The 24366-nt window shown below is 42.9% G+C and overlaps 1 protein-coding gene and 1 long non-coding RNA gene across 14 annotated transcripts in view; one reads left to right on the top strand and one right to left on the bottom strand.

Annotated features, from left to right (window-relative positions):
- The window catches only part of CDV3 (CDV3 homolog), an 18833-nt gene extending 797 nt beyond the window's left edge, over window positions 1-18036 (bottom strand). For 2 of the 11 annotated variants that reach the window (XM_087769573.1, XM_087769554.1), the window contains exons 1-4: window positions 17532-18036; window positions 15404-15483; window positions 13076-13212; window positions 11834-11996 (exon numbers count right to left, since the gene is read on the bottom strand). In XM_087769573.1, coding sequence (XP_087625699.1) covers window positions 11834-11996; window positions 13076-13212; window positions 15404-15483; window positions 17532-17759 — 608 coding nt within the window. In that variant the 5' untranslated portion in view covers window positions 17760-18036. Of the gene's footprint in view, window positions 1-913; window positions 10694-11833; window positions 11997-13075; window positions 13213-15403; window positions 15484-17531 lie in introns of those variants that run through there. The other 9 variants (XR_015707356.1, XR_015707364.1, XR_015707351.1 and 6 more) reach the window with 9 other exon arrangements.
- A 376-nt stretch (window positions 18037-18412) lies between these two features.
- Window positions 18413-24186, top strand: LOC148057587 (uncharacterized). 3 transcript variants are annotated; one of them, XR_015707368.1, is made up of 4 exons: window positions 19574-20059; window positions 20753-20969; window positions 23407-23591; window positions 23748-24186. It is a non-coding gene; the product is annotated as an uncharacterized LOC148057587 (long non-coding RNA). The 3 variants fall into 3 exon arrangements; XR_015707367.1 differs by lacking the exon at window positions 19574-20059 and adding an exon at window positions 18413-18772 and having other exon boundaries at window positions 23407-24186; XR_015707365.1 differs by having other exon boundaries at window positions 23407-24186.
- The last annotated feature ends 180 nt before the right edge of the window (window positions 24187-24366 follow it).

Consider the following 24366-nt stretch of genomic DNA (forward strand, 5'->3'; position numbering starts at 1 on the left):
ATGCCAGTGAAGGTGAGGGATTTGATTCTTTTTAAAAAAGGTGAAATCTGCGCCCCCATCAGTGGGGGCTCAGGCTGTGGCAAGAGCGCTATGATAAGACTACAGTCTTATCACCTGCTTTGCTTTTCTTGACCTTAACAGCTTGATGCTTTTTGCTATTTGTGGATGTCAAACATCTCCAACTTGCTCCAAGTCCACACACTGAAAATAATACTGCTGTTAACGCCTTAAATCACATTTTGAATTAACTTTATATTTCACTGGCAGTTCTCTGTTCTACCTCCAAAATGCTGCTTTGCATCGCAGGCATTTTAAATAGGTGTGGGTATTAGTAGGTGAGACGTAAGGGTCCTATGACTGTATTATATTTTTTTCTTCCTTCTTCCCAGTCCTCAGAGGAGGCTGCTGTGGAAGGGTAATGCTGCTATTCTCACTTGACAGCTAAGAAACCACTCCCTGACCCACTTAGCTAAGCTTTAAAGAAGTCTTGGAGACACACAGTTCCTGCAGCTGCTGCGAATCCTGGGGGCAGGGCAGGAGAGCAGCTACTGTCAGACACATACCAACCCCCAGTGGAACCAGTAACCTGTTCTCCAGCCACCTGCTGGGCTTGCACACACATGTATGCCACAAACAGGCCACAGCCTGCGCTGCCCAAGTGGGCATCGGCTGTAAGCCGGGGGGAAGGCAGGCGCTGAGCAGCTACGGTGAGGGAAGGAGGACAGCGAGGGAGCGCAGGGGGGGAAAGAGAGGCAGAAAGCAGCTGTTGGAGCCAGAGCCGGCCCCTCTTCCGCACTGAGCCTAGAAGAGCAGCGACACCCGTCATGCTGACTGCTGTCATTGCTCGGGGTCACTGACGAGAGAGGTGAACGCGACAAAAGCGAGACAAACTCAAAGGTGTGAATTCAGTTGGTGCTGTTAAGATAAATTTATTTTCTTCAGCTTTCTTCACAGGAAACATCACAAAAGTGCTTTACAGAGTTTGATACTATTACTCTTAACATGGGACAAAAGGACAACAACAGGTGTGTGCACTGCACAGTTAGAAGTTGTCATATGCAGAAGCCATGATAGGTAAACCAGGGTAAAAAAATCTACTGACAAAAAAATATATATATAGTTCAGGTTTTGAACTTAAATTATGACTATAAACATATAATTATATAAATATACAGGCACCATTAGGTTCCTGTGTTAACTGTGGGGGCCACGCAGGGATTCTCAGAAGTAGATCAATTGTACGTTACTTTGCTGAAATGGTTTCTGCTGTGCTCAGTGGGCTCCCAGCCAACCATTTTCCCAGCCAGACAGTGTCATTCTTTCTTTTGCGCTACAATAAGCACTCAAATGGCTTTATCTTCATTTCTTCAGGTTAAGTCTGGTACTGAGATGTTCTGGTACATTGTTGAAAGCAAATTCAGTTTCATATTTTTTCACTTACAGACATGTCCTCTTACTATTCTTCACTCAATCATCTCTTCATTAAAAAAAAAAGAATGCTTTAGGCTAGACCCTGCTGTCCAGATAAGACAGTTTTGCTTGAGCTAGCACATTACCAGTCATGCAACCCTACTCCTTTTCATAGCTGACCTGTGTTGTGCTGTGACCAGTGCTATTGCCTTTATTTTGCTCTATTCTGTGGGAATTAGGCTCCCGTATAGCCTTTGAGGGTCTAAGTTTAAATTCTTCAAGGAGATCACATTTACTTGCTAAGCAATTTTGCAACAGATGGAGCCGTGTTTGTGAAGCTAGAGCTCTGACTGAAGAAATACAGCATGATCAACACTCAGGAGTTCTTGCTTATAGAGCTGCTTTCTAAGTAAGTGGTGAATAATTCAGGCACCTGACTAGAAATCCTTGGCATGGTAATAACATAGATGAACAACAGAAGAAGGGAATACTCTAGGGTGAAGAAAGGTCAAATTGAGATTTTTTGTTGGGCTTTCCATTGCAGAAATAATGAGCAGAGCCAATTATCTAGAAAACACTGTCATGCCAGTTTACAAAGCCAGTTTGCCTTTTACCTAGTTCCCAGATTAAAGACACAGTGCACAGTCAGAGAACTAGTCAGTCCTGAAGGTTACTGGGTGGTTAGTAGATAACACAGTAAGGATTTACAGCAGCAAGACAGGGCTTTGGTGAGTGTGGCAGCAGAGGCGAGTCTTTCAGAGGTGTGGGAGAGGGTACGAAGTACTACATTCTAACAACTATCAGATATTGCTGCATCTGCTCTATTCCCCCCTGCCCCCTCAAAATAAACAAAAAACCCTCAGCTTCAATTTGCCAACTTTATAAACCCCCAGCAGCCATAATTGTTTTTTGACAGAATACTAGTAACAGGTGTAAGAGAACACCTAAAGTTACAATTTATTTGGATACAAAATCCAAGGTACATTCTTGTCAACCACATATTCTCAGTACTGGAAAGCAGCTGTTCTATATGATACAGTATTCTGATACTGAGACAATGCAGATCTTAAGTGGTAGGCTATACATCCTAATAGGCTTGAGCCTTCCCTTATGACACCTCCTTTGTATTTATAAACGTAGCAATACTGGTAAATGCAGTCAGCACTTCAGAGACTGAACCTTATTTACAGATGTACGATCTTTAAAGTACAAGATGAGAATGTGAAGAGATGAAACAAACCACAAAGACTAAGCCTGCCCCCCCCAGTGGTGCTGCACTCATCTTCATCTCAGATATTGGAATCCAATTTCAATGTCCAGTTAGATACTATAACAGGCACGTTAGACTAAGCGTGGCTGAGCCCGTTGGGTGGCTGGTCAGAGACCAAGTAATACATCAGCTTCATCTCTGCCACGAACAAAGAGCAGAGTAACCCAGAAATTTAAAACAGGTTTGCTATGGGGCCTGTTCACTTGCGCTTGATTTCTGGCTGTTGTGTCTAGACTTAAAGTGAGAAGATCTCAAATCAAGTTTTAGTGAAACTGATCTCAAGTGGCAGAAGTCACTCCAATGAAACCAAGGAAGTTAAGCTCCGGGAGATCAGATTCACATATGTTTTACCTGTTTCTCAATGCATTGTTCCCTTGTATCAGCCTGTTTTTATGGTTTGAATCATTTTGTTATGGTTATACATACTCTGAAAGAGATACAGAATAATTGATTTGTTTTAATTAAAAAAGGAAGTTTATGACAACATTTTAACTAACAGTTTTCTGTAGGCAAATTATTTGAAATAAAGCAGACAGTTATAACTCAATGACTTCAATGCTATAACTGAGCTAGAAAGAAAGTTCAGTACAGAAGATAGGAGACCAGAAGCAGAAACAGAAAAGGTCAGATTGAGTAAAAGTTAGTAAGAGCATGCCATGCTAACCACTGGTAGGAAGAGTGAATTATATACGTGAAACTGAAGACTTCGGTGTATCGGATGGCAAAAGCCAATGCCCATAGAGAGTTATTAGGTTTGTCAGCACTGGGGAAGATGGTGATTGCCAGGGTAAGCTAACTAACTCTGTAAACTTGGCAATTCAGTGGCAAGTGAACGTCAACAGAAAATAAACCCAAGGCAATGAATACTGGAAAGGCTTTAAACCACTCATGCATGCTCTGGTGGATTCTGAATTAGTTGTGATCTTTCAAGGGGACGATCTAGGCATCACCATGGACAGCTTGATGAAGACATCTGCTCAATATGTAGTTGCAGTCAAGAAAGCGAATAAGATGTTAGGCTGTATTAAAGACAGAACAATATAGAAAAATATTACGGCATGTATTTCTCTTAGAGGTCCTCAATGAGTATTTGCTCTTGCATCAGCAGCTTAAAAAAAGTGACATATTAGAAAAATACAGGGAGGAAAGTGATAAGAGAATGGCAGAAGCAGCTTTTCGTAGCTGGAAAGACAGTAAGAGCAAGGTAGTTTATTTGTTGAGGGGAAAAGAATAGATGATGTACATCTTAAAAGTAATTCTCCTCCTCACCATATAACAGGATATATACCTCAAAGTTGTTTTAAGCCACCTACCAATCTGTTGACCTCAATATCACTCATCACCGTCATCACCATAAATATTCCAAAAAGCCCCCTGTGTTATTCTTTAATGCTTATTATTCAGCTAGTTAAACAGTTCCTCTGAAGCAACTGCAATAGTTTGTTGGAATTTAACAGTAATCATTTCTGACAGAGAATTGTCAGAGCTGATGCACATTAACAACTGTCTTAAGAGGTGCTGCAATGATAAAAACATCAGGAAGAGAGGACAGCTGCTGGGCCTCATCTCTGTCCAGTACCCACCAGAGGTCCGATTTGTCTGCACGCATGCCACCGTCATGCTCTCTGCTTCTATTTGGAGGCCCACTGTAAAAGCTGAGCAATGAACCTTGAAATCACCAGCAACAGCAGACAAGGGCATATTCATAAAAAATATTTCTTCATGTTCCTTCAGCTGCAGTTAACTGATAAAACAGGAGATCACACTAAATAGGGTAATTGCCTCTTCTGTATCTATTCCTTCCTCTGCTACCTATCCCTCTGCTTACCCCTCTCAGCTCTATCTTCTGATCATTTCTTTCCTTTATCTGTTTCACAGAAACCTCTCCATGGGCAACCACTTCCCTTTGTTGTAATCCCTTCACCTTTTTCCTCCACAGCCTGCCTTAATACCAGATTTTAAAAGTTTTGAAGTTAAGATTACTCTCTCTCCCATATTTCCATTGTACCTGCATGCTACTTCAACTTAAATATGGGAAAGGATAAAGAGTAGGACAAATGTGTGGAGAGGGGAAGAAAACTACATTCCTACTACAAAATACCACTTAGTACCCTGACACAAATATATACTTTCAGGAGTGAACATTTCTAGTTCACGTAATTCGAACAAACTTTAAAACAGCCACATTATAAGAGATGGCTATCAACTGTGAGCAGGATTTTATTTCAGTCATGGGGTTTACAAAATATAGCAATATTGATTTTAATGTATTCCACATAAAAACAAAAAGCCTCTATTAATATACCATTTGGGTTGTACAGATAATTAAAGAGAGGAAATAGCAGTTAGAGTGCTCAGCCTGAACTTTTTCCTTACCCATACATAGTAAAATAAGTGTAATTACATAATACTTAAGTAGAACGTATATTACATTCTGTAGAAATAAGCCTTTCCCAAAGTAATATTAAAATACTGTAATGAAAGCTAATATAAAGATATTTTAATAAAGATTTTTAGTCCTCTGCAACACCTTCCATCAGCTCCAGCCCTTGACAAACAGCTGTGGCCTCACAACACCCCTGTGAGGTAGGTTGTTGGGTTTTTTTGGTACAGCTGAGGAAACTGAGGCAAAGTGAAGCTAAATGACTTGAAGTTAACCCTGCAGCTCAGTGGAAAACCAGGGCCAAATCCCACTCTCTTGGTCCTATGCCCTTGCTACAAAATGGGCTTGCTTCTTTTCAGTGCATGCAGTTGTTTTAGATGATACTTTCCATTCCAGTATTGCAGGTGCGCTACTTTTTCTGGTGATTCATTAATACTGTGATACATTTTTAATATTTGTATTCTGGCTAAGCAGCCCATTGAACTTCATTAACCTTGCTGTACCAACATATATTCTAAGCAACTGAACATAAAACCATGATATATGTACCATTAGAAGATGCTTCACAAAAAAAGGAACTGTCTTCATAGCAATTTGAATTAGTGTCTCAGCTTTTTATCATGCAGAAGTGAAGAAGAGTTTTCTTAAGTATGAAACAAGTTATTTCCTAACAAGATTGCTGAACTATCTTGGAATTAGTCCTTTCTCGCTTCTATCTTTAGGCAACTGGTTAGACAGCTTTGTACCAAGGCAAAATTCTTTCTCTCTGGACAGGTTTTCCCAATTCTTGTCTTTAAAGGAACAAAAATAAAATGGGATGCCTTCCCGAAGTACTGAACTTCAAACGCTTTTACTGATTTAAAGTCAGATGGATCTGTCGCTCGTGAAAGCAGTGCTTACCCACGCAGCACTTCTCCTCCTATCCAACCACTTACACTCCACTCCCTACCTCAGGCTACACGTTTAATACTATCATTTAGAAAAGGGCCTTCCTAATCCCTCTCTTCTTGTACCTCCTGTGTTTTATTTGCTTAATTTCCACTCTCCCTGATTTTTAAAAAAATAAAACCTTCCTGTTCTATTTCACTTCAAACAGAACACAGTGGAACTACACTTGGTGCTTCAGAAGCCAAACTCTAGATACATGATAGTTACGACTTATCCAAATCAATATTAAGACGACTCACTTCTGTTTTCTACTGTCATTTCTTCTTCCACCTGCTAGAGCTTACAGGTTCTCATATTAACCTCAACACAGACAAGCTGACTTTTTAACTTTTTCTGAAGAATTTATTGGCAAATATATGTCAGATTTCTTCCCCCTTTGTACATACCTAATTTATATATCTGGAATGTAAATACATGTGTTATTTTCTTATATTCCCAAATAAAGCCCCTGTTTACCAATAAAACCAATTTGTGAAATTAAAAGCTGAAAACAGAGAGGGACAATTCAGGAACTAAATTACAGTCAGACGATGAAACCTGGATTGTGGCTATTCATAAAGATTTTTAAGTACTCGTATTTTTTGGCAAAATTTAGTTTCTTGGGCCTCTGATACAAATCGGTCATGTAAAATATGAGGTATTCATTTTCTCTACCCACGTCACTATTGGAAAGAAAAATATTACTACCTTGTAAATAAGCACCTTTCAAGCACATGAAGCCCTATTAGTCTAAAAAAGAATTATCTGCTCCATTTTAGTTACGGCATTTGACAGAAAACCACAAGCAAGTTTAAAATTGCTCAACGAGACTGAAATTAGAAAGACAAAAAGATACAACTATTGCAAAAGCTCAGATAAGCAAGCTCCAAGGTGTGCAGCCCTATCAAATTTATATTGTGTTTACTTGACCTAAACAGCACAGGTGTCTGGGCCATGTTGTGGTGAAAGAGTTTCCAAGAGCCAACAGATGCAGTCAAATACCAAAAACCCTAGTCCCTATGGTGTCAGGTCTCTAGCACAAATTGTACCATTAAAGATTCATCTATTTATAAGAGAGTTACTTTGGACATGACTGGTAAAGCTAGCTACAAAGACAAAACTGAAGTAGCAGGAGACAGTCACTTTTAGTTGTCAATTCCTCTTCATTTGTGAATAAGATTAAACATGGCACAGCTAAACTGGGGCGAGGGGGTGGGGGAGGCGAAACTCATCCTCTCCTGCATTTATCATCAGCTCAAGTAAATACAGATGCCAGGTTCCTACAGTGAACATTTGGGAAGTTCAACTTTATTAAAATTATCTAGTTTTCGGCATTTTAACATTCCTTAAATACAGACTTTATCACCAAGAACCACAAATCCAAATTGTTCCTTTCCCAGTAAGTACTGGGCATTTAAGTGTTCTACTAGCAAGTTGGTAACTCTATGGCTGTGTTTTTCTTTTAAGCCAGAGAAAGTAAAATGGAACCTTTAAATTGGAAATTAATAACTAACCCACCACAAAAGCACGTTACAGGTTAGGAAGTTCCTGAAGAGGCACACGACTGCATTTTACTGACTGGTATCAAGAACCTCATTTCTGCAACTGACAATCCTTCATTTATGGAATGAGCCTTCAACAAGCATTTTGAAGGAATGAAACAGACATTCTTAGCATGCCTCGAATGAATGCAACAACAAACCCGATAAAGTTGGACTTCAGAGTCTCAAAAGCATACTGAGCTTCCACAGAGGACTGACTTTCAAGATTTCAGGCATGCAGATCAATTAATTGTTACAAGGAAGATACTGACAACTGGCATTTTGATAGTTGCTGGCAGCGATATTTAACACAAGAAACACTTTAAAATAGTTTAACATTCTGTACTATGGAAATCTGCTGCATTTCTGATTTTTTTCCTTTATGCCTCCAGAAAGAACCTGGAATGATATGCTTAAGAAAAGCCCCCAAAATAACACCTCTAGTTATCAGTAGCTGATGGATTCTGGTGACAGCAACCATCCAGAGGTTTGGGTTTTTTGGGTTGTTTTATTCCCCCCCCCCCCCCATTCTTTTAATTTAGCAGAGCAACTTTCAAGTGAAAAGCAAATCAAAGCTTCATTCATACTCAATTCACAATCTCAAACCAGTCCTATATGGTGGGAGTAAGAAGACACTCTGACAGCTAAGCAAACTAAACTTTATGTATAAATAAGTCATATTAATATGCACTGCTATAAGCCCTTAAGCATAGCCCACCTGACCATAAGGCTGACTACCCACTCCATGGCCTGTCCCTTAAGAGATCCAAATGCTCTGCGCTTCCTCACCTGTTGTACGGTCGTAAGCTAGAACTAAAGGTAAAGATTCATTAGACTCCAGAATCCATGTATATTTCCATTTTATTTAATTTGAAACTGTTACAGGTTTTCTTGAACTGCCAGAATTCATTCCCAAAACCTCAAATAAAGACGGTACAATGGACAGTCTCATCTACCCTTCACACAGTAGACTAAAACTTGATTCATGTGCATTGGTGATCTCAATCGCTTCAGAGAACGAGGAAAAGTGTTTTTAAGATTTCACATTTCTACCACATCAAGCGACATGTCCATTTACCATGAATACCACAGAAAATCTTTACTGACAAATCAACAGTTTTGCTGGCAACAATGTATTTTCAAGGAAGATACATGGCTCAGAGTCCAAGGGATTGGGATCAGGCTTTCAGTGGGGTTTTGTTTCCAAATGAAGTCTCCAACTTTAAAGAACAGTCTCTTGAGCCCTCTCTTTAATAGCAGCTTCTAGCAGAAGTTTTAGAGACAGTTAACTCTGCAAGGGCAAGGCCAGTTTTAGTCTGTGCACAAAGGAACCAGGTGAAACCCCAGCCCCACTGAAGTCAACAGCAAGATTCCCATTGGCCTCAGAGAAGGAGATTTAAAGCGAGTCAACAGTTAGTCAAAGGGAACCCAACTAGGCGATTCCTGCACTATCCTCATCTTCTGCACATACACAGTACTCCCACACATGTAAGCAAGTTTTGTTTTGTTCCCTTGTTTTTCTTGCCATTGGCAACTCTTATGGATGTTGGGTCTATTTTTTGGCATTTACTCTGAGAAACCTCAACACTGGAGCACGCCACTATTGTACTTCATTTTGCTTCTGGTGTAAGAATTCAGAGAAGAGAAAAACAGTTACAGCAGGACGCTTTTGGTACTTGACAGGTTTCATTCATCAAATCAGAGTTACAGGCAATGTCCTATATTCTTAGTAGATCAGTGCCATTTTGCCTACTTCCACGAAATTAAGTCAGAGATGACAACAACTTGAAGAAGTCACTGTCTTCCATTGTTACTAAATTTCCTGACTTTGAATAAACACCATTAATGAGTTTTACTTAGAGGATTTCTGCCTCAAAAAGCCTGCATGCTTCACAGAAGTAGCCAAACAAATAAGGCTTACCAGCTTTAGTTATCCCTTTGCATACTAAGTTATTTTGGTTATCAAGTAACCGTTACCCTTCAACAAATAACTATTTGTAATAGAGGAGAAATTTTTATCTAGTATTGCTACTGCCACGTATCTCATTTTTAAAAGACAAATTCTGAAGACTGTAGTTGGGAGTCTGGATACCTCTGTGTCAAATCAAAACTCTTAAGTCTTAGTGCTTTAGGGTGAGACAGACAAACCTCATGATGAAAATCAAAATAAATCCTATTTCACTACAACAGCTCATCGTTATTTAAATATGCTGCAATTTGATACCAGAAACAAGGCAAGCATTTTTTTGTGGAGAATAGGAAAAAAAAAAGCTTAAACAGACAACTGTGAAAATGGCTAATGCAAACAGACCATTCAAACTCATCATTCCTCAAATCTGATACTGAATGAGTTTTAATTTGTTTTGCAGTTACTTCAGTACAGCTATCTAAAAAGGTAAACCAACTACAGCTCTGTTATGCTTGGATAGTATGAGTGGTATGGTACACTCCAGAAGTCTCTAGTAGGCTATGGCTACACATGACAGGATTCCTCAGCAGGGGAATAGAATAGGTTTGTCATTAAGGTCACTTAAATCTTTGTTATAGCAAATTGGAACCAAATGGCTGACTTCTGCAGGATTTCTGACAGGAATCCAGTAGAGCTGGTTTCAAGTTTCAGATGGCCACTAAAACAGCTGTAACCTTCTCTTCCAGAAGTTGTGATCCACATGGTGTCCACAATGAGTGCAGCAAGTCTGAGGTAGTCAACCTTTACGAAGGCTCAGTATCTGAACATAAAAAGATTTTGAAATGACCACTGGCTGTAGGTATCTTTCTGAGCAATTAAAGAACACTGATGACTCTTGTTCAATCATTTACATTAATTTGCCCCATATCCAATGGAGAAGTTGTAACATATTTTGCTTCCATAGTGCAGGAGAACCAATCACTTACGTCAAAGTAGTCTGCACTTGCTGCAGTAGATCCAGCAGAAATAAGGTGGCATGTTCATCATAGCCGTTAGCTGTAGTTTAGTTACCTTAGTAGAAGGGTTACCAAAAAAAGCATTCCTTAATTGTAATGTGTATGCAGCTCTACTGATCCCCAAGCACAGCATACTGGTTGTCTAGCTGAAGTTTAAGTGCCTGGTTTTTTGAGACCTCATCCCTACCTCTAGTTTTGTGTTTTACTACTTCAAAGCTCTTCTCCATTTCTTTATCCCTAAGGGAAAAGAAATGTAATCAGTAAATATCTTATCACTAGCTTGTGAATAGTGAATTTCTAGTCGATTTCCACCCCATCCCAACAAAAACATGAACACAGAACACTAAGGTCTAGAGTTTTAACAGAACAGCCAAATATTCCCAAGCAAATCTTATAAAACCTTATCTCCAGGATCAAGCTCATCACCCGGTACAATTCAGACTACATTCTAAATTTCAATATTAACATTCCCAAAAGTAAATTTAACTGCATTTATGAAAAATAGGTTTTAGAAAGCGGAAGTCCATTTCTAGAACACTCACTCAGAATTTCATCTTAGCTCAATTTGCACCATTCAAACCCTAAAGCGTCAATGACAGCATGTCATTTGCCAAGCAGACAAAACCACACCAAAAAAACCCAGAAGAAACAAAGCTTTTGCTAGGCTGTATTAGTCAATACCACAGCAAGCAGAAAAAAAAAAAAAAACCAAACAAAAAAAACCCCCCAAAACACAACAAAAAAACAAAACCCCAAGTGAATTAGGTACTGGCCTAGCTATCTCTTCTGTAGGAAATGAGGTTATGGAAAGATCAGGACTCAAAAGCAGGGTGAGACTCAAGTCTTCAGCAGCACGAAATACAAAACACTTGAGCAAAATTGGGGGGCTCATCATTGTAAACCACAGCTCAGACAGCAAGTTTATTGATTTATATTTGTATTAAACCCCATTCCTCCATTTAAGTTACCTTCACATCTCTAATGAGAAGGCAGTGAGCTCAAGACACCCTACTCATGTCTACTGACAGTAATAACACAGAGCCTCACCATGGCTGGTATCTCAAGGAACCAGATGCTGTCAAGAGCAGAAATATTCTGCTTCAGAGAAATCCTTCAGCAAGTCAAAGATAACGTAACTGGCAGTCTTGTTTGGCTATCTCACTGGGCTATGTCTTATGAAAGTTATTTCATGGGAAGCCCTTCCTAGAGTTGGAAAATACAGTTAAGACCTCTCCCGTATCTCTTTGCCAAATGGAATAATTTCTTAGTTATTTCTTTCCTCTGTGGAAAGATTCAGGCTTAAGCCCTAAAACAAAATAAGAACTTCGAGAAGGCAGTTAAAACACGTCTCTTAGGGAATTAACAGAATGTACTTACTTTCGACTGTCTACAAGCTTGGCGGTGGACTGCAGTGATGGAAACTGCGTATCACTATATATTTCTGGTGGTCCTTGCTGTGCTCTCCGTGGCCTGCCGCCCTCCCTGGCACCAGGCGGCCTGTATACACCACCAGTCTGAACTGGTTCTGGGGTTTCTGTAACTAGTTATAAGAACAAGATTTAGACAAGAGAATAAGTTTGCATTCATAAGTTTGCATTTAAGGAAACACACACACACAAAAAAAGAAAAGAATCTTACAAGTATGGTTTTGCACCTTTTAAAGCTCTGGAAGCAAATATTTTAGGCAAGGCAGGAAATCAGGTGTCACCTAATTTAACCTATACTTAGTAGTAAAATTAAAATGTGGCTCCAGTGTATTGCCTCACAAAGTTCACGGAATCAAAACCGCTGATGAGGACTTCATGTTCCTTATTTACAATTTATTAGCGGCTTATATTTAAAACTAGAGATTTAAACTCATAATTACATATTTGCCAAATCTTACTTAAAGCACCTCACCAGATGCAGAAGAGAATATCCAAATAGTTCGTATTTAAGGTAACAATCTACAATGAAATAACACTGATTAATTAACTTTACCTCCTTGCCTGTACAAACAAGAAAAAACACCGCAGGCCATTTTTCAATGAATTTCTCAATGGAAGAGAATAATCTGAACTCAGATTGTGGCTAAGTAGTTTATCTCCACTGATGCTAATAAATTGTATTTAATCAAAACTAAAGTCCTATCCCAGCTAAAGAATCAATTTTGCAATGTCACGTCCACTGTACTCTAGAACTGATTTGAAAAGCGTACTACTAACCATGGAACCCTACTCAAGAACTGCCAAATTAGACATCAGGTATTGGCTGAACATCCATTTAATTGTCAAAGCAATATTTTCAGATCAACAGAAATGCTTCCAACAGATATTTTGCAGATTGCAAAGCAGAGGGACCTCCTTCAAAGATGGAACGCTTCCCTCAACCCACTTGAGAAGTCAGAAATAAAACCCCCTCCATTCGTGTTGATTTAGAGCACCCGATAGTACTATCAGTTCAGTTCCTCAGATCCCCTCACAGGAAAAATTCCTCATGTGCTAGTATGTCAAACAAGCCATTAGTATGTTAGAAGGTGCCTGAATAGGAACTGCTCCTTAAGCTCTACCCTCTGAGCAGCTTAATTCAACCTGATATGCTTCTGATTGGAAAAAGCAACAGCTCTGGAGTTAAATTTACCAATTGGTTCAACAACAGGTGCTGGTGCAGGAGCTGACTTGTTCCAAGGACCAGATGATCTGTCTACACCACCACCAGTCTCCTCCCAGTTGTCACCAGGTTCTTCTCTTTTTTCACTTTCATCATCTTCTTTTTCACTATAAAAGAGAAATAATAAGTAGCATTTTACAAACAGAGGTTTAAGGCTTGCCAGAGATTACACAATCATCATAAACAAGACTTCATGGCTACTGTACTGAAGATACTAGATTTAACCATTAGCCCTGTAACCACTGTATTAGTACTTCCATCTGAACAATTTTTGGTACATTGCTACATGACTTGGCAACTGAGAAGGAAAAAAAGTTCTTTAAAAAAAAAAAGACAAAAACTGTACTACGTGATCAAATAAATTGATTTCTTATTTTGAGCTTAAAGACCTTTTTCGTACTAAGACAGTCACGCATTTGGAAGTGATGAGAAGATAAAGCAGGAAAGGGCTACAAGTCCAGCTTCCATAAAATGCTTTACCCAAGAAGAAGAAATTGTGGAAAAGTAGTGACAGAAAGCAAGTCCTGAGCAACCTTTCCCTATAACCACAACCACCTGATAAACACTTTTATATTACCCATACAAATATAATCTACAAACCAAGACAGATTTTTTTTTAAAGCAGGCAATCAAAAAATAGACAGAAAAACCTACCATTTTTTTAAAGATAAATCCTATGCAAAAGCCTGACTGTATTTTATTTAGACTATTTTATTTTGCATAGATATAGTCAGAGACTCAAAATAATCTGCTAGACAAAGCTACTACAGAAAGCTGTGTGGTATAATGGGACATACGTGGAGGGTGAGGCTGTTAAAAAACCCAAGACACTGATCTGAACAGCAGCAGCAAAGTGTGAATAGAGAAGTAGTTTATAATACACCAAATCCTACTAATCACGATTGCATAAGCTTTCTGTATAAGTAACAATCAGAGAACAGTTAAAAATACCTGTCATTTCTGAAAATTAAACGGCCTTTCACTATTCATCCAATTAGAGTAACGATCATAGTAAGCTGGACCATGGACCTAAACACATCACTGTCCTATTTTAAACTACAGTCAAAAGCAGATGCCTACAGCCTAGCTAGAACAGAGTAAGTATACATAACATCCCACCCCCGCCAGATACTCTGTCTTATTTTCAGCAAAAGGATCTCCAGAGCTGTATAATTTATAACCTCCAGTGGGTTTTTCTTCCATTTATTTCCCCACTCTCCCCTTGAATCCACTGAGTGGTTAAAAAAAAAATCCTGTGGCAGAAACTTCCACAGGCCTGAAAATCTGCCACAGCATCAAAAGCATTCAGAATGCCAGCCTTTATCTGGAAAACCAAAGTACTCGCTTTTCAAACAGTACTAGTAGTCAGTGAAGCAGCAGCCCACTTGTTACTTGTCCATTCAGACATGTGATTATCCCCTGTGACGCTTCAATGGTATGGAGAGCGTGTGGACCAAATACGTGCAAATGGCCTAAAAGGACTAGTTAACTGAAAGGGAAGTGGGTGTAGGGGTGTGTGCATGTGTTAAAAAAAATAAATCAATCAAAGAATATGTAAGACCTGCTCAGACAGTGAAGAAAGCATCTATTGTACCCATTACAGGTAAGATGATTTTAAGATGGCGTTATTCTGAACATCATCAATACCTGGACAATGAGGATTACATGACATTCTCAGTCTAAGACCAAGGTCATAAAAATCCTTCTTCTGACCTGATGAAACGTTTTTCTTACCCAGGACAGACTTAAGTACTTTGGACCAGACTACAGGAACAATCTCACAAAAAAGCAAACAAAGGATCTTGGATGAGACTCATAAATGCAGTCCTGTGGGATCTTGTCATGGGACACTAGTTTTACCAATTATCTTTTTGGGGTTTTTGAAATAAAAATGCAATGGTTCAGGAATCCACTCCCCAAACTGAGATGCTGAATAGATTGAGTTAGATACCACTGAATCATTTGACTGTTGTAAGGGTAATTACTGTCTTGCACTCCTCTCTCAGAGAAATTCCTACTTTACTATCTTTATGGAAGGGAATGTTAGGCATTTGTAATAAAAATTTGAGTCCCAGCCAAAACAGATAGACCTAGAGTATCAACAGAGATTTAGAAAATAAAGAGAACATTGGCAGAGAACAGTCAAACCTAAGTTACCCTGCAGCAAACTTTTATACTAGCAGAAACACATCAAACCTGTGTTTAACTGGACTCCACAGAGGCAGCTCTGAAGAAAGAACACACTTTTTAGACAATATGTAATAATTATACAGGAGAGAAAGAAAAAAGAAGCAGTACCTTATTTGCATGGACTGAACTCTAAGACCACTATAATCAATTTCTTCCTTTTGCTCAAACTCCTTCCAGTCATCCTCTTCCTGCAAGAAGAGAAAAATATAAGTTGATACTTTCTTTACACTGAAAGTAGAAAAGAAGAATGTAACTAAGATAATATAAAGAAAACTAAGGGTAAAGGTGCAGCTCCATGGGAGACCCATCTGTGTGCACCACTGCCAACAGGGGAAAGGATTCCACTCCCCCCTCCCCTAACTTACTATACGTCATCTAGGATGCACTTAGTGAGCTGATTTTAACTCACTAGAACAGCTAAGAAATGCCTCAGCAAAAAAAGGCACTCAAGTGAAAGAAAACCACATCATCTCAGTAAAAACCCAGTAGGAAGTCAAGGGACAACACAAAGCAGGGACCAGCACCGTGCAGTCAAGACCAGGGAAATACAAGGGCAAGACCTCTCCCTTTTAGTAACAGTAAGCTTTTATGACACCTTGAATGCACAAAAAGCTTGAGATTTACTTTTCCGTCACCTATTTCATGAGCCAAACAGTAAAGAACATTTGGGATAGCTTACAGTGGATTTATGACAAAGATTAATATTTGTACATTTGACTTTTTCACATTCACAACCACTTTACAGCCTTTCTTGTTTCCTTAATCGTGTTTTTATAATAGTAAAAAGGTCAGCTTCAAAACCACAGCAATCTTAGCACACAAAAATAGCACAATACTAGTCTTTGGAGAGCACCACCTGTAAGGTTTTAGAACAGGAGTCTGATTATGTGTTTGGGGAAAGAGGGACCCACCTAAGTGGAGCCAATTTTGTCCTACTGTGTAATCAGCAGGTTCTGGGGTTATTAAGGTAGGCCAAAAATGGACCAGAACAGATAAGCAGTCCTCCCATGTTCCTAGTCACAGCTTTAAGACACACACAGCCTAATTAGTAGTTTACATAACTCCTACACTCTACATGAAATACAGTTATGTTACTTTAAATACGAAGACCTTGCAAGCAAGGTCTGCCAATGGTATAGCGCCCTTTCTGCTGAACAGCTGGGAATACAGCTTCTTTTAAGAGCCCTGTCCTAGGATCTTCTACATTATCAACCTCCATCAGGAAAACTTTGACCTGCTTTAAAGTAACAGCAGAAGTAAACAGCAACCGCATGTTATTGCACCGTCTGCTGAAGATTCAGTCTTCTGGAAGAGCATGAGTCTACAGCTCTAAAATGTTTTAGATTTCTTATATCCCCATCTCCATGGAAACATCACAGTTTCCAAACTAATGTACCTTTCACGTTTAACGATCTTTATTTCTAATCCAAGTACAAGCTTCAGCTAAAACCAGATGTTATTTTACAAGCAAATGAGCAGAAGAGCAGCTGAAAGATTACCACTGACCTTGGTCTACTTATAAAGTTACTGCAGGTGTGAAGCTCCCAAGTTAAACATTAGGAAATGCATTGTAAAATATACAGCGTGGCCAGCTGTTAAGGCACTAACTCAACTACGAGCACTTAAGCTGCTCTTGCACTCTCATCAGTAACAAACACCCTTCCTGGCAGAAAGGCAAAGCGCTCGGCGTAGTTTGTCTGCAGAGCCGGGGGATCTCATCGCCAAGGCCCACAGGCCACACGCCACAGAGCCGGGTGGCCTCCGGCCGACACCTGATGCAAATCCCCAGTTCCGGCCGCTACGTCGTGCCAAGGCCCAGAAACCGGGGCGGGATGGGCCCAGAAACCGGGGCGGGATGGGCAGAATCGAGGCCGCAGACCGGGAACTGGCCCCGGTTCCCCCCCGCCCCTCCACGTTTCGAGGCCGGGAGTCCGCCCGGGCCCGAGCCCGCCGGGATTCCCCCCCCAGCAGCAGCACCGCCTGCCCGGGAGCTCCAGCCCGCTGCCGCCCCGCTGCGGGGCCGGCCCGGCCCGGGAGCTCCGCCAGGCCCCGCTCCGCCAAGGGCGCCCGCATGGCCGGGCGGCGCCGCTCCCCCGGGCCGGCGGCGGCGGCTCCCCCTGCCGGCAGGAAGGCGCCGCCCGGGCCGGCGGAGGAAGCCCTGACCCTTCCCCCACCGCCGCCCCGACGGAGCGGCCCCGCTCCCCACCCCACCAACACCCCCCGCCCCCGGCCGCACCTTGGTCGCCGTTTTGGCGGAGCCGGCGTTGGAGGCGGCGGCCCCGGAGGCGCTGCCGTCAGCCGGGCGGGTTCCCCCGGCCGCCGCGGCCGCCCCCGCGGCGTTAGAGGCGACGTTGGAGGCGCTGAAGGCGGCGGCGGCGGCCCCTCGGTTGCTCTTCTCCTTCCGCTTCTTCTTGTCCCGCTTGGCGAAGAAGTCGTCGAGACTCCTCTCCTCGGTCTCCGCCATGGCGGCGGCGGATCCGGCTGGCGGCGGCGGCCGCTCCCAGCGGCGGGGTGGGGTGGAGGGGGAAGGAAAGGCGAGGGCAGCGGCGGCCCGGGCCAACAGGTGAGCCCCGCGCAGCGGCGGCGCGGCCCCTCCCGCTGCCTGCCGCCCCTCCGCCGAGGGGAGCGAGCGCGGCCGCCTAACGGCTGCGGCTGGCCGGCCCCGCGCGAGCCCGCCCGACGCGCGGCGGGAGGAGGCTGCCGCGCTCCACGTTGGTGGCCGCCGCTTGACACGGCCCGAAAGAGGCGGGGGGGGGGGCGGGAGGCGGGTCGCCGCGGGGCGGGACTGCAGGGAAAAGGGGCGGAGCCTCCCGGCCCTGGGCCCCTTCTGCGCATGCGCTCCAGCGCCCCGGCCAATGAGCGGCCGGGAAGGCAGTGCCTGCCGACCAGTCAGAAGTCTCCAGGGGCAAGCCGCTGACGTAGCGACGTGAGAATGCGTGACGGGCGGGGAGGTGTCGGCGCGGCTGGGGATTGGCCGAGATGGGCAGGGGGGGAGGGGGGAAGGCGCGCGGCGTTCGGTTGAGCGGGGCGGCGCGTGCGCGCTGGAGGCCGGGCTGGCGGAGGGGGGCGGGGCGCTGCCCGGCGCATGGGGCAGCCCGGCGCGTGGGGCAGCCCGGCGCGTGCCCGGCGGCCGTTGCTCCGCGCGCCTTGGCCTCCCGCGCTTCCTTCTTCCCCTGAGGGGAGCCGTGCGTGGGGCCGGGCCGGGCAGGGCTCGGCTCGCAGCTGGGCCGTGACCGGCCGGGGCTCTTCGGGAGCCCGTTGGGTGCTTCTCGCGTCACGGGGAGGCCCTTCCTGTCAGGTCCCGCCGCGGAGTGAAAGCTGACGGGGGCTGTCGCCACAGAGCGCTGCGAGAGCCGCTTCCGAGGAGGCTGAGAGGGCTGCTGGAGCGGCCCCCGCCCTCAGCTAGTTCTGCCGGCTCAGGGGGCCTCTCAGCCCGCCAAGCGGCGGCTCGGCTTGTGCTCGGCTCCCACCCTTGAGGTGAAGTGGCGTTCACTCTTAGGACGGACTGAGATGACTCAGGCTCGGCTTCCCCGCACCCTAGAAAGGGCCGTGCACTTACACTATCATTGTAAAGGATGCAAGGAAGTAATTTAGCTTTCATCTTGGAAATGGTGTGGTTGAGTAAGACTTGAAACACTACTCTGTCTGGGATGTCTGGATGTGTTGGCGTGAACTTCCTAGCTGCTTCCCTGACTCATAGTGAATCCTAGGGAGTATCTGCTGGAAAACAAGCTTCACAGTGGGGGTCTGCAGATTGTCGCCACTAGCTTTGGGTACTGTAATGACCTTTAGCTCTGAAAAAAAAAAAAAAAGGGTGTTTAAAAAGTTCACCGTGGCTTCAGAATGCATTGTCAAAAGTTTTGAGGCAGAACACTTTGAAAAACAGCCTCAGACTGCCATGACTCATAAATAGTTACATGAAGCATTGTTTCTGATGACTGACTTTGTTGGTCAGCCGTCAAAAAGAGGCAGATGTTCCTACTGCTAAAGTGTGAGCCCAAACAAGAATTACCCACCAAATAAGCATTGGTTTTTATTATAATAATATAAAAATAAGCAAGTTTGTGTTCTTGATTTATTTAGTATCGGTTTATTCTTTGTGGTATTTTCTCTTGAAATTGTTACGTGTGTGTATATATTAACATATATATGAAGTTTTTCTGGACTTCGGAGTGTTTGACATTCTCCTTCTTTTGTGTCCATGAAAACACTGTTATTTAGTATTTTCCATCCATAATTCTCGGCTTGTTTGAAAAAACGGGAGGTGCCATTGTCATATTGCAGAAAGAGGTTAAATACTCTGTGTCTTTGTGAAGTGTTTTGTGGCTGTAACTGAATCACTGTAGTCGAGTGCTCTGCGTTTGGAAGATTTGTTACAATCCGCTTTTTATGTCTGTCATGCTGCGTTCTCCCCATATTTCTCTGCTACCATTGGCATTCTGCGCACTTACAGGATTTGATCCCGCACAGAGCAGGCCCTGAGAACTAAAAATTGCAAGCATAACAGTTCATCTGGTAACACCGAGAACGCTGCGCCGTCAACGACACTTTGTATTTCACGACAGGAATAGTTACTGAAGGAGAAAGCAAATTCGGTAGCTAAGTCTCCTTTTCTGTGCCTCCTTGGAGCACCTGGGCTCGCTTCCTACTCCTCCCGTCTCCTTCAGTTGATAGAAGGTCGCGTGGAAGATGTGACGCAGGACAGCTCGCTGTGGAAGAGTGTTTGACGTTCCTTTTGCCGAAGCGCTGCCTTCCCTTGCATTTGTACGCTGTTACTGCCCAGAAAGCTGACGTACCTCCACACTGTGCCACGCCGTAACTTGCAGGCTCAGCACTGATAATAATGTGCAACTAAGCAGACAATTTGTATCCCTCAGCTTTTGTGGTAGATAAGCTAATACTGGCCACTGAGTACCGTGCTGTGTCTGATTCTAAGCTACACTTTTTTTGAGTTTCAGCAGCTAGTAAAATATTTTCATTGCATTATTATGGATAACTCCTAGTATCAGGCCGAAGAATGCGAACCTGATGCCTTTTTGCTGCTCTTAGCGTCTGTGTCAGTTGTCCCTTGCAGAATGACCAACTCTGGATTAGAAACTTAATACCTGTCAGGAGCAGAGTACCAGGAAACTTTTCAGCTGTTAAATCTGGAACAGGCTCAGTGGAAACCATGGAAAAGAGCAGCAACATTTTAGGCCTTGGAAGGCTTAGATCCAGATTTAAAGACATGTCTCAGTTGGCACTTTAAAGGAAGCACGCATTAGGCAGTTATGCTTGGATTTCCCTCCCACCTCTGGTTTCATTTTTATGCAAAATTGTGAAAACGTGCTAATGCACAACATTTGTGGCTCTGCGAATGCATTAGCTTTTATGGTTAAGATTGTTGCTGTCTAAAACGTTAGGTGCAGAAGAAAATGGTCAGTATTTCTGTTTTTTCTTTTCCTCTCTCAAATTCAGCGATGCTCAATACTTACGCAGAGGACATTTGGCTGAAGAATGGCTCGCAGGCATGGACTGGCAGAACTAATGTTTGTAATGCAAGGAATATATCCAGAATGGCATGTTGTCGTGACGGGAGCGTGAGCTCAGCAGACGGCTTTCTGCTGCACTGTATATCACTGACCTGGGTGACCAACCTTTGGCAAGACACAGTGTTTTGAACGCCTCTGCTCAGGTACAGATTTACCCAGAGGACTCTGGGGACTTTGTCTCTTTTCTCCCCCACGTTAGCAGCGTCCCTGTCGTGGCATCCGGTGTCCACCTGTTGTCTCCCTCTTGTAGCTATGATGAGTCTTGCCATGATGCTGTTCCCTGTGCACCTTGGGGCATTTTATAAAGATGGAGGAATGAAGCACTACTGCGTGTAGGGGAAGTGATGCAGCAGCCACTATTCGCATGGAGAAACCAAAGAAAGGAAAGCCGAAGTGAGTCGTGGGTGATGCAAGAGTTAGGAGCAGACTTCCATTTCCAGTCACCCAGTGTTTTGTCTTACCCTTACCCTGACTTCTTCATACCTAATTGTCTCCATGCTGCGACATGAAGGGGATAGCACTGCAAACTGCTTTGACATTTGCAGAGCTCAAGCAGAAGAACACTTCATTCGATAACTCTTAGGCAGACGCCTGCTTAAGGAAATTGGAGGAGGTGCCCTGAGGTGCAGAGCAGCTTGCAGAAGGGTTCTGGTGGAGTCCTTGCCACAGCACGGGCCCTGGTTCTCTTCCTGTCAGCTTTGGGGTGCTAAGAGTTTGCTGTAAGTTTAGACCTTTACAGCCAGAAGGGAGAAGTGTTATCACGCCCATTTCTCCACCAGTAATTGCCACCTGAAAGCAGGCAGTGGTGGCAGCAGTGCATGGTGTTTTGTTGAAGTATTTGATTTTACACAATGCCAGCTTGAAGTCACCTTAAAAATAATCTTTTAACCGTAGAATCAGTATAATAATGCTTATGCTACAATGTAAACAGTAGGATGATAGGCTAGAGTCCCAGTTCCTAGCTGGCGTGGTATACTGCTACTCAGTGTGAAATCTGAAATGAAGCATGGGCTAGCATAGGGCTGGCACCCTCTGCTTCCCCCGAGGATGCAGCAGTGTGTGTTCAAGCCGTGGCACGGAAGAAGCTGTGCCTGGCTGAGGAGGAGGAAGAAGTACGCATATGGTCTGACGGTACAGCTAATCCGACTTAGTGACTGCCTATCGCCAAGTGGGGTGGCTGTGCTTTACAGCCCTGACTAGTCTGTCTCCCCCCTCCCATCTCTGTGCTGCTACTGGTACATGTCTGACCCTGCAGTGGCCTGATTCAGGGAGCTGAGTGGCAGGAAAGTTTCCCTGCATTTTGCAAGGCTAATTTTCTGCTGGTTTTGCTTCCTGGACTGTCTCCTGAGACATCAGACAGGTGTTGGTGCTAGCACAAGGCACTGTGGTGGGAACGCGTAGCAAGTGAGGGGGAGTAGAAATGTCCTTTTATGCAGCAGCTGGCTGTTAGATTGTATTACCTGTACTCTCTGACTGCAGCCTAAGTTTTCATAACAGCAAATGCCACAAATCCCTTCATGGGGATATAGGTGTGATAGATACTGCAGTAGGAGATAATAAAACCTGCTTTCTGGTTTTGGATTTCTTAGGAAAACCAATAGGAAACATGTTCACGTGTATTTAATATAGCAACTGCTAGACTAGAGGATAAATAGAAAGATAAATCAGTTTATCAACCTTAGCGCTGACAAATAGTTGTGAAAGCCTTTCGTCTCTCATGTTCTCAATTTCCCATCTCACATGGTGAAAGACTGTTAATGCTTAGATAGCATTCCGGCTGGCAAGGCATGCTGGAGGGGCTGTGCAGCTGGCTAGGTAGCTAGCAGCAATCTGTGTAAAAGTAGAGGGAGACTTCTTCACAATCTGTGTAAAAGTAGAGGGAGATTTCTTCACAAAAGCTTTAGCACTTAATATGAAAGCATTTTGTTTTAGAAGGTCTGTATGTGCTACATTTGACTTCTAATGAACTATTCACAAAAATAATCTTTTCAGTGGCTTTTGGTCTTTGCTAGGGATAGAGGGAAAAGCTGCTGGAAATTCATTATTTATGCTTAGATGCTTCCTCTTTTTCCAGCCACTTCCCCATACTGGAATAGCTTGATGATTTTGCAAGAAAGTATTTGCATTCTAATGAATAAACATCTCAGTAGGAATCTAATTTAATTTCTATGAAATATGCTGGATCATTTGAACCTACGATCCAGGTTTTGCTGGAACAAGAACTTGGAATGGCATGTAAGAAACTTTAAAAAAATCCTTCTTTTCACATCACGATATGGTTGTAGACTCATAATTTCACCAGGTTTATCTCTGTCAGTGGCGTTTGTAAAGAACAGTTTCACAGTGGGATAGCTAGCAGTGCCTTTTCATACCTGAAGCATCACTAGAAAACAGCAAAAAGAGATCTGAAGCCAGATTGTGTATTTTTATGCTATAGGATTCATTTGATTATTTGTATAAGCTGCTGTCTGTGATTACAGCACAAATGAGACAGAAAGAAAACCTGAAAACCTATCAGGGGGCTGCTATGAAGACATACACAAATCATTTGTAAATTCCCTCTTCTTTCTCAAATCACAGGGAAACTGCTCTCTTTATGTGTCAAGAAGGAGGGGGAGGTTATGTTTCGCTCATATCAAAAGGTGACCGTTCCTAGACAGCATCCAGTTAACAACAACCTGAGGGTCTGTGTCATCTCATCTCTGGTACCACCGTTTGTGTATATTTTCTCTCATCATCACTATTCTTGATGGAGCCTCAGCTTGGTAAGTTCTGCACCGACATGTGAGAAGGTATTATTGGTGCTCTGAGGAGCTTACATTCTCTGAGAAAAAAAGGGAATCTGCCATCATCTACCTTTCTTTTTTGGTTGTTGTTGGGTAATCTCTTAATCCGGTAATTTTTTTATCAAAATCTTGCAGGTGGTACACACCAGATGGCCTTTTTGCAGAGATTAAATGAGGAATTGTTTGTCAAGTAACTGTATCAGGAAGGGTTTTCCATGTGTGGGGGAATGTGCAAGGAAAGGCATGACAACACTTGTGTGCTGATTCCCGTTATTGACTGGTGTATCAAGTATAGTGGATTTGGAGTGTATTTGATTATATCAGTCATTAAAAACTAAATAGCTTTGCTAGCTCATGTTTCAATTAAAGATCAAAATATCTACAGACTACACAGACTACCTCTCATATATGCTGTATGCCATTATGTTCTCTAATATATGCCATTTCTCAGTAGTCTTTGAGCCCACTTAATGAACTATGTTGTCACCCTGTGTAACTGTCGATGCTGTAAAGTCCTAATCCGACACACACATGTACCGTTAGCTTCATTCCTGTGCAGGGACTTCTAAAGGAATGCCAGCCACCTACCTAAGATTTTGTGTGATAGGGGCCAAGGTTCATGATGCTTCTCCGAAAATGCAGGATCCATCTTGGCACCTTATATGACCATACTGCAAATGCAATACAATGAGGGTATCAATATTTAAAATATAAAAGAAAGTCAGAAATGAAAGATGGAAAATCTTTTTCATCA

This window comes from Nipponia nippon, unplaced genomic scaffold (assembly GCF_047370975.1).
Source record: "Nipponia nippon isolate SJK-2023a ecotype South Korea unplaced genomic scaffold, ASM4737097v1 scaffold_1, whole genome shotgun sequence".
Taxonomy (NCBI): domain Eukaryota; kingdom Metazoa; phylum Chordata; class Aves; order Pelecaniformes; family Threskiornithidae; genus Nipponia; species Nipponia nippon.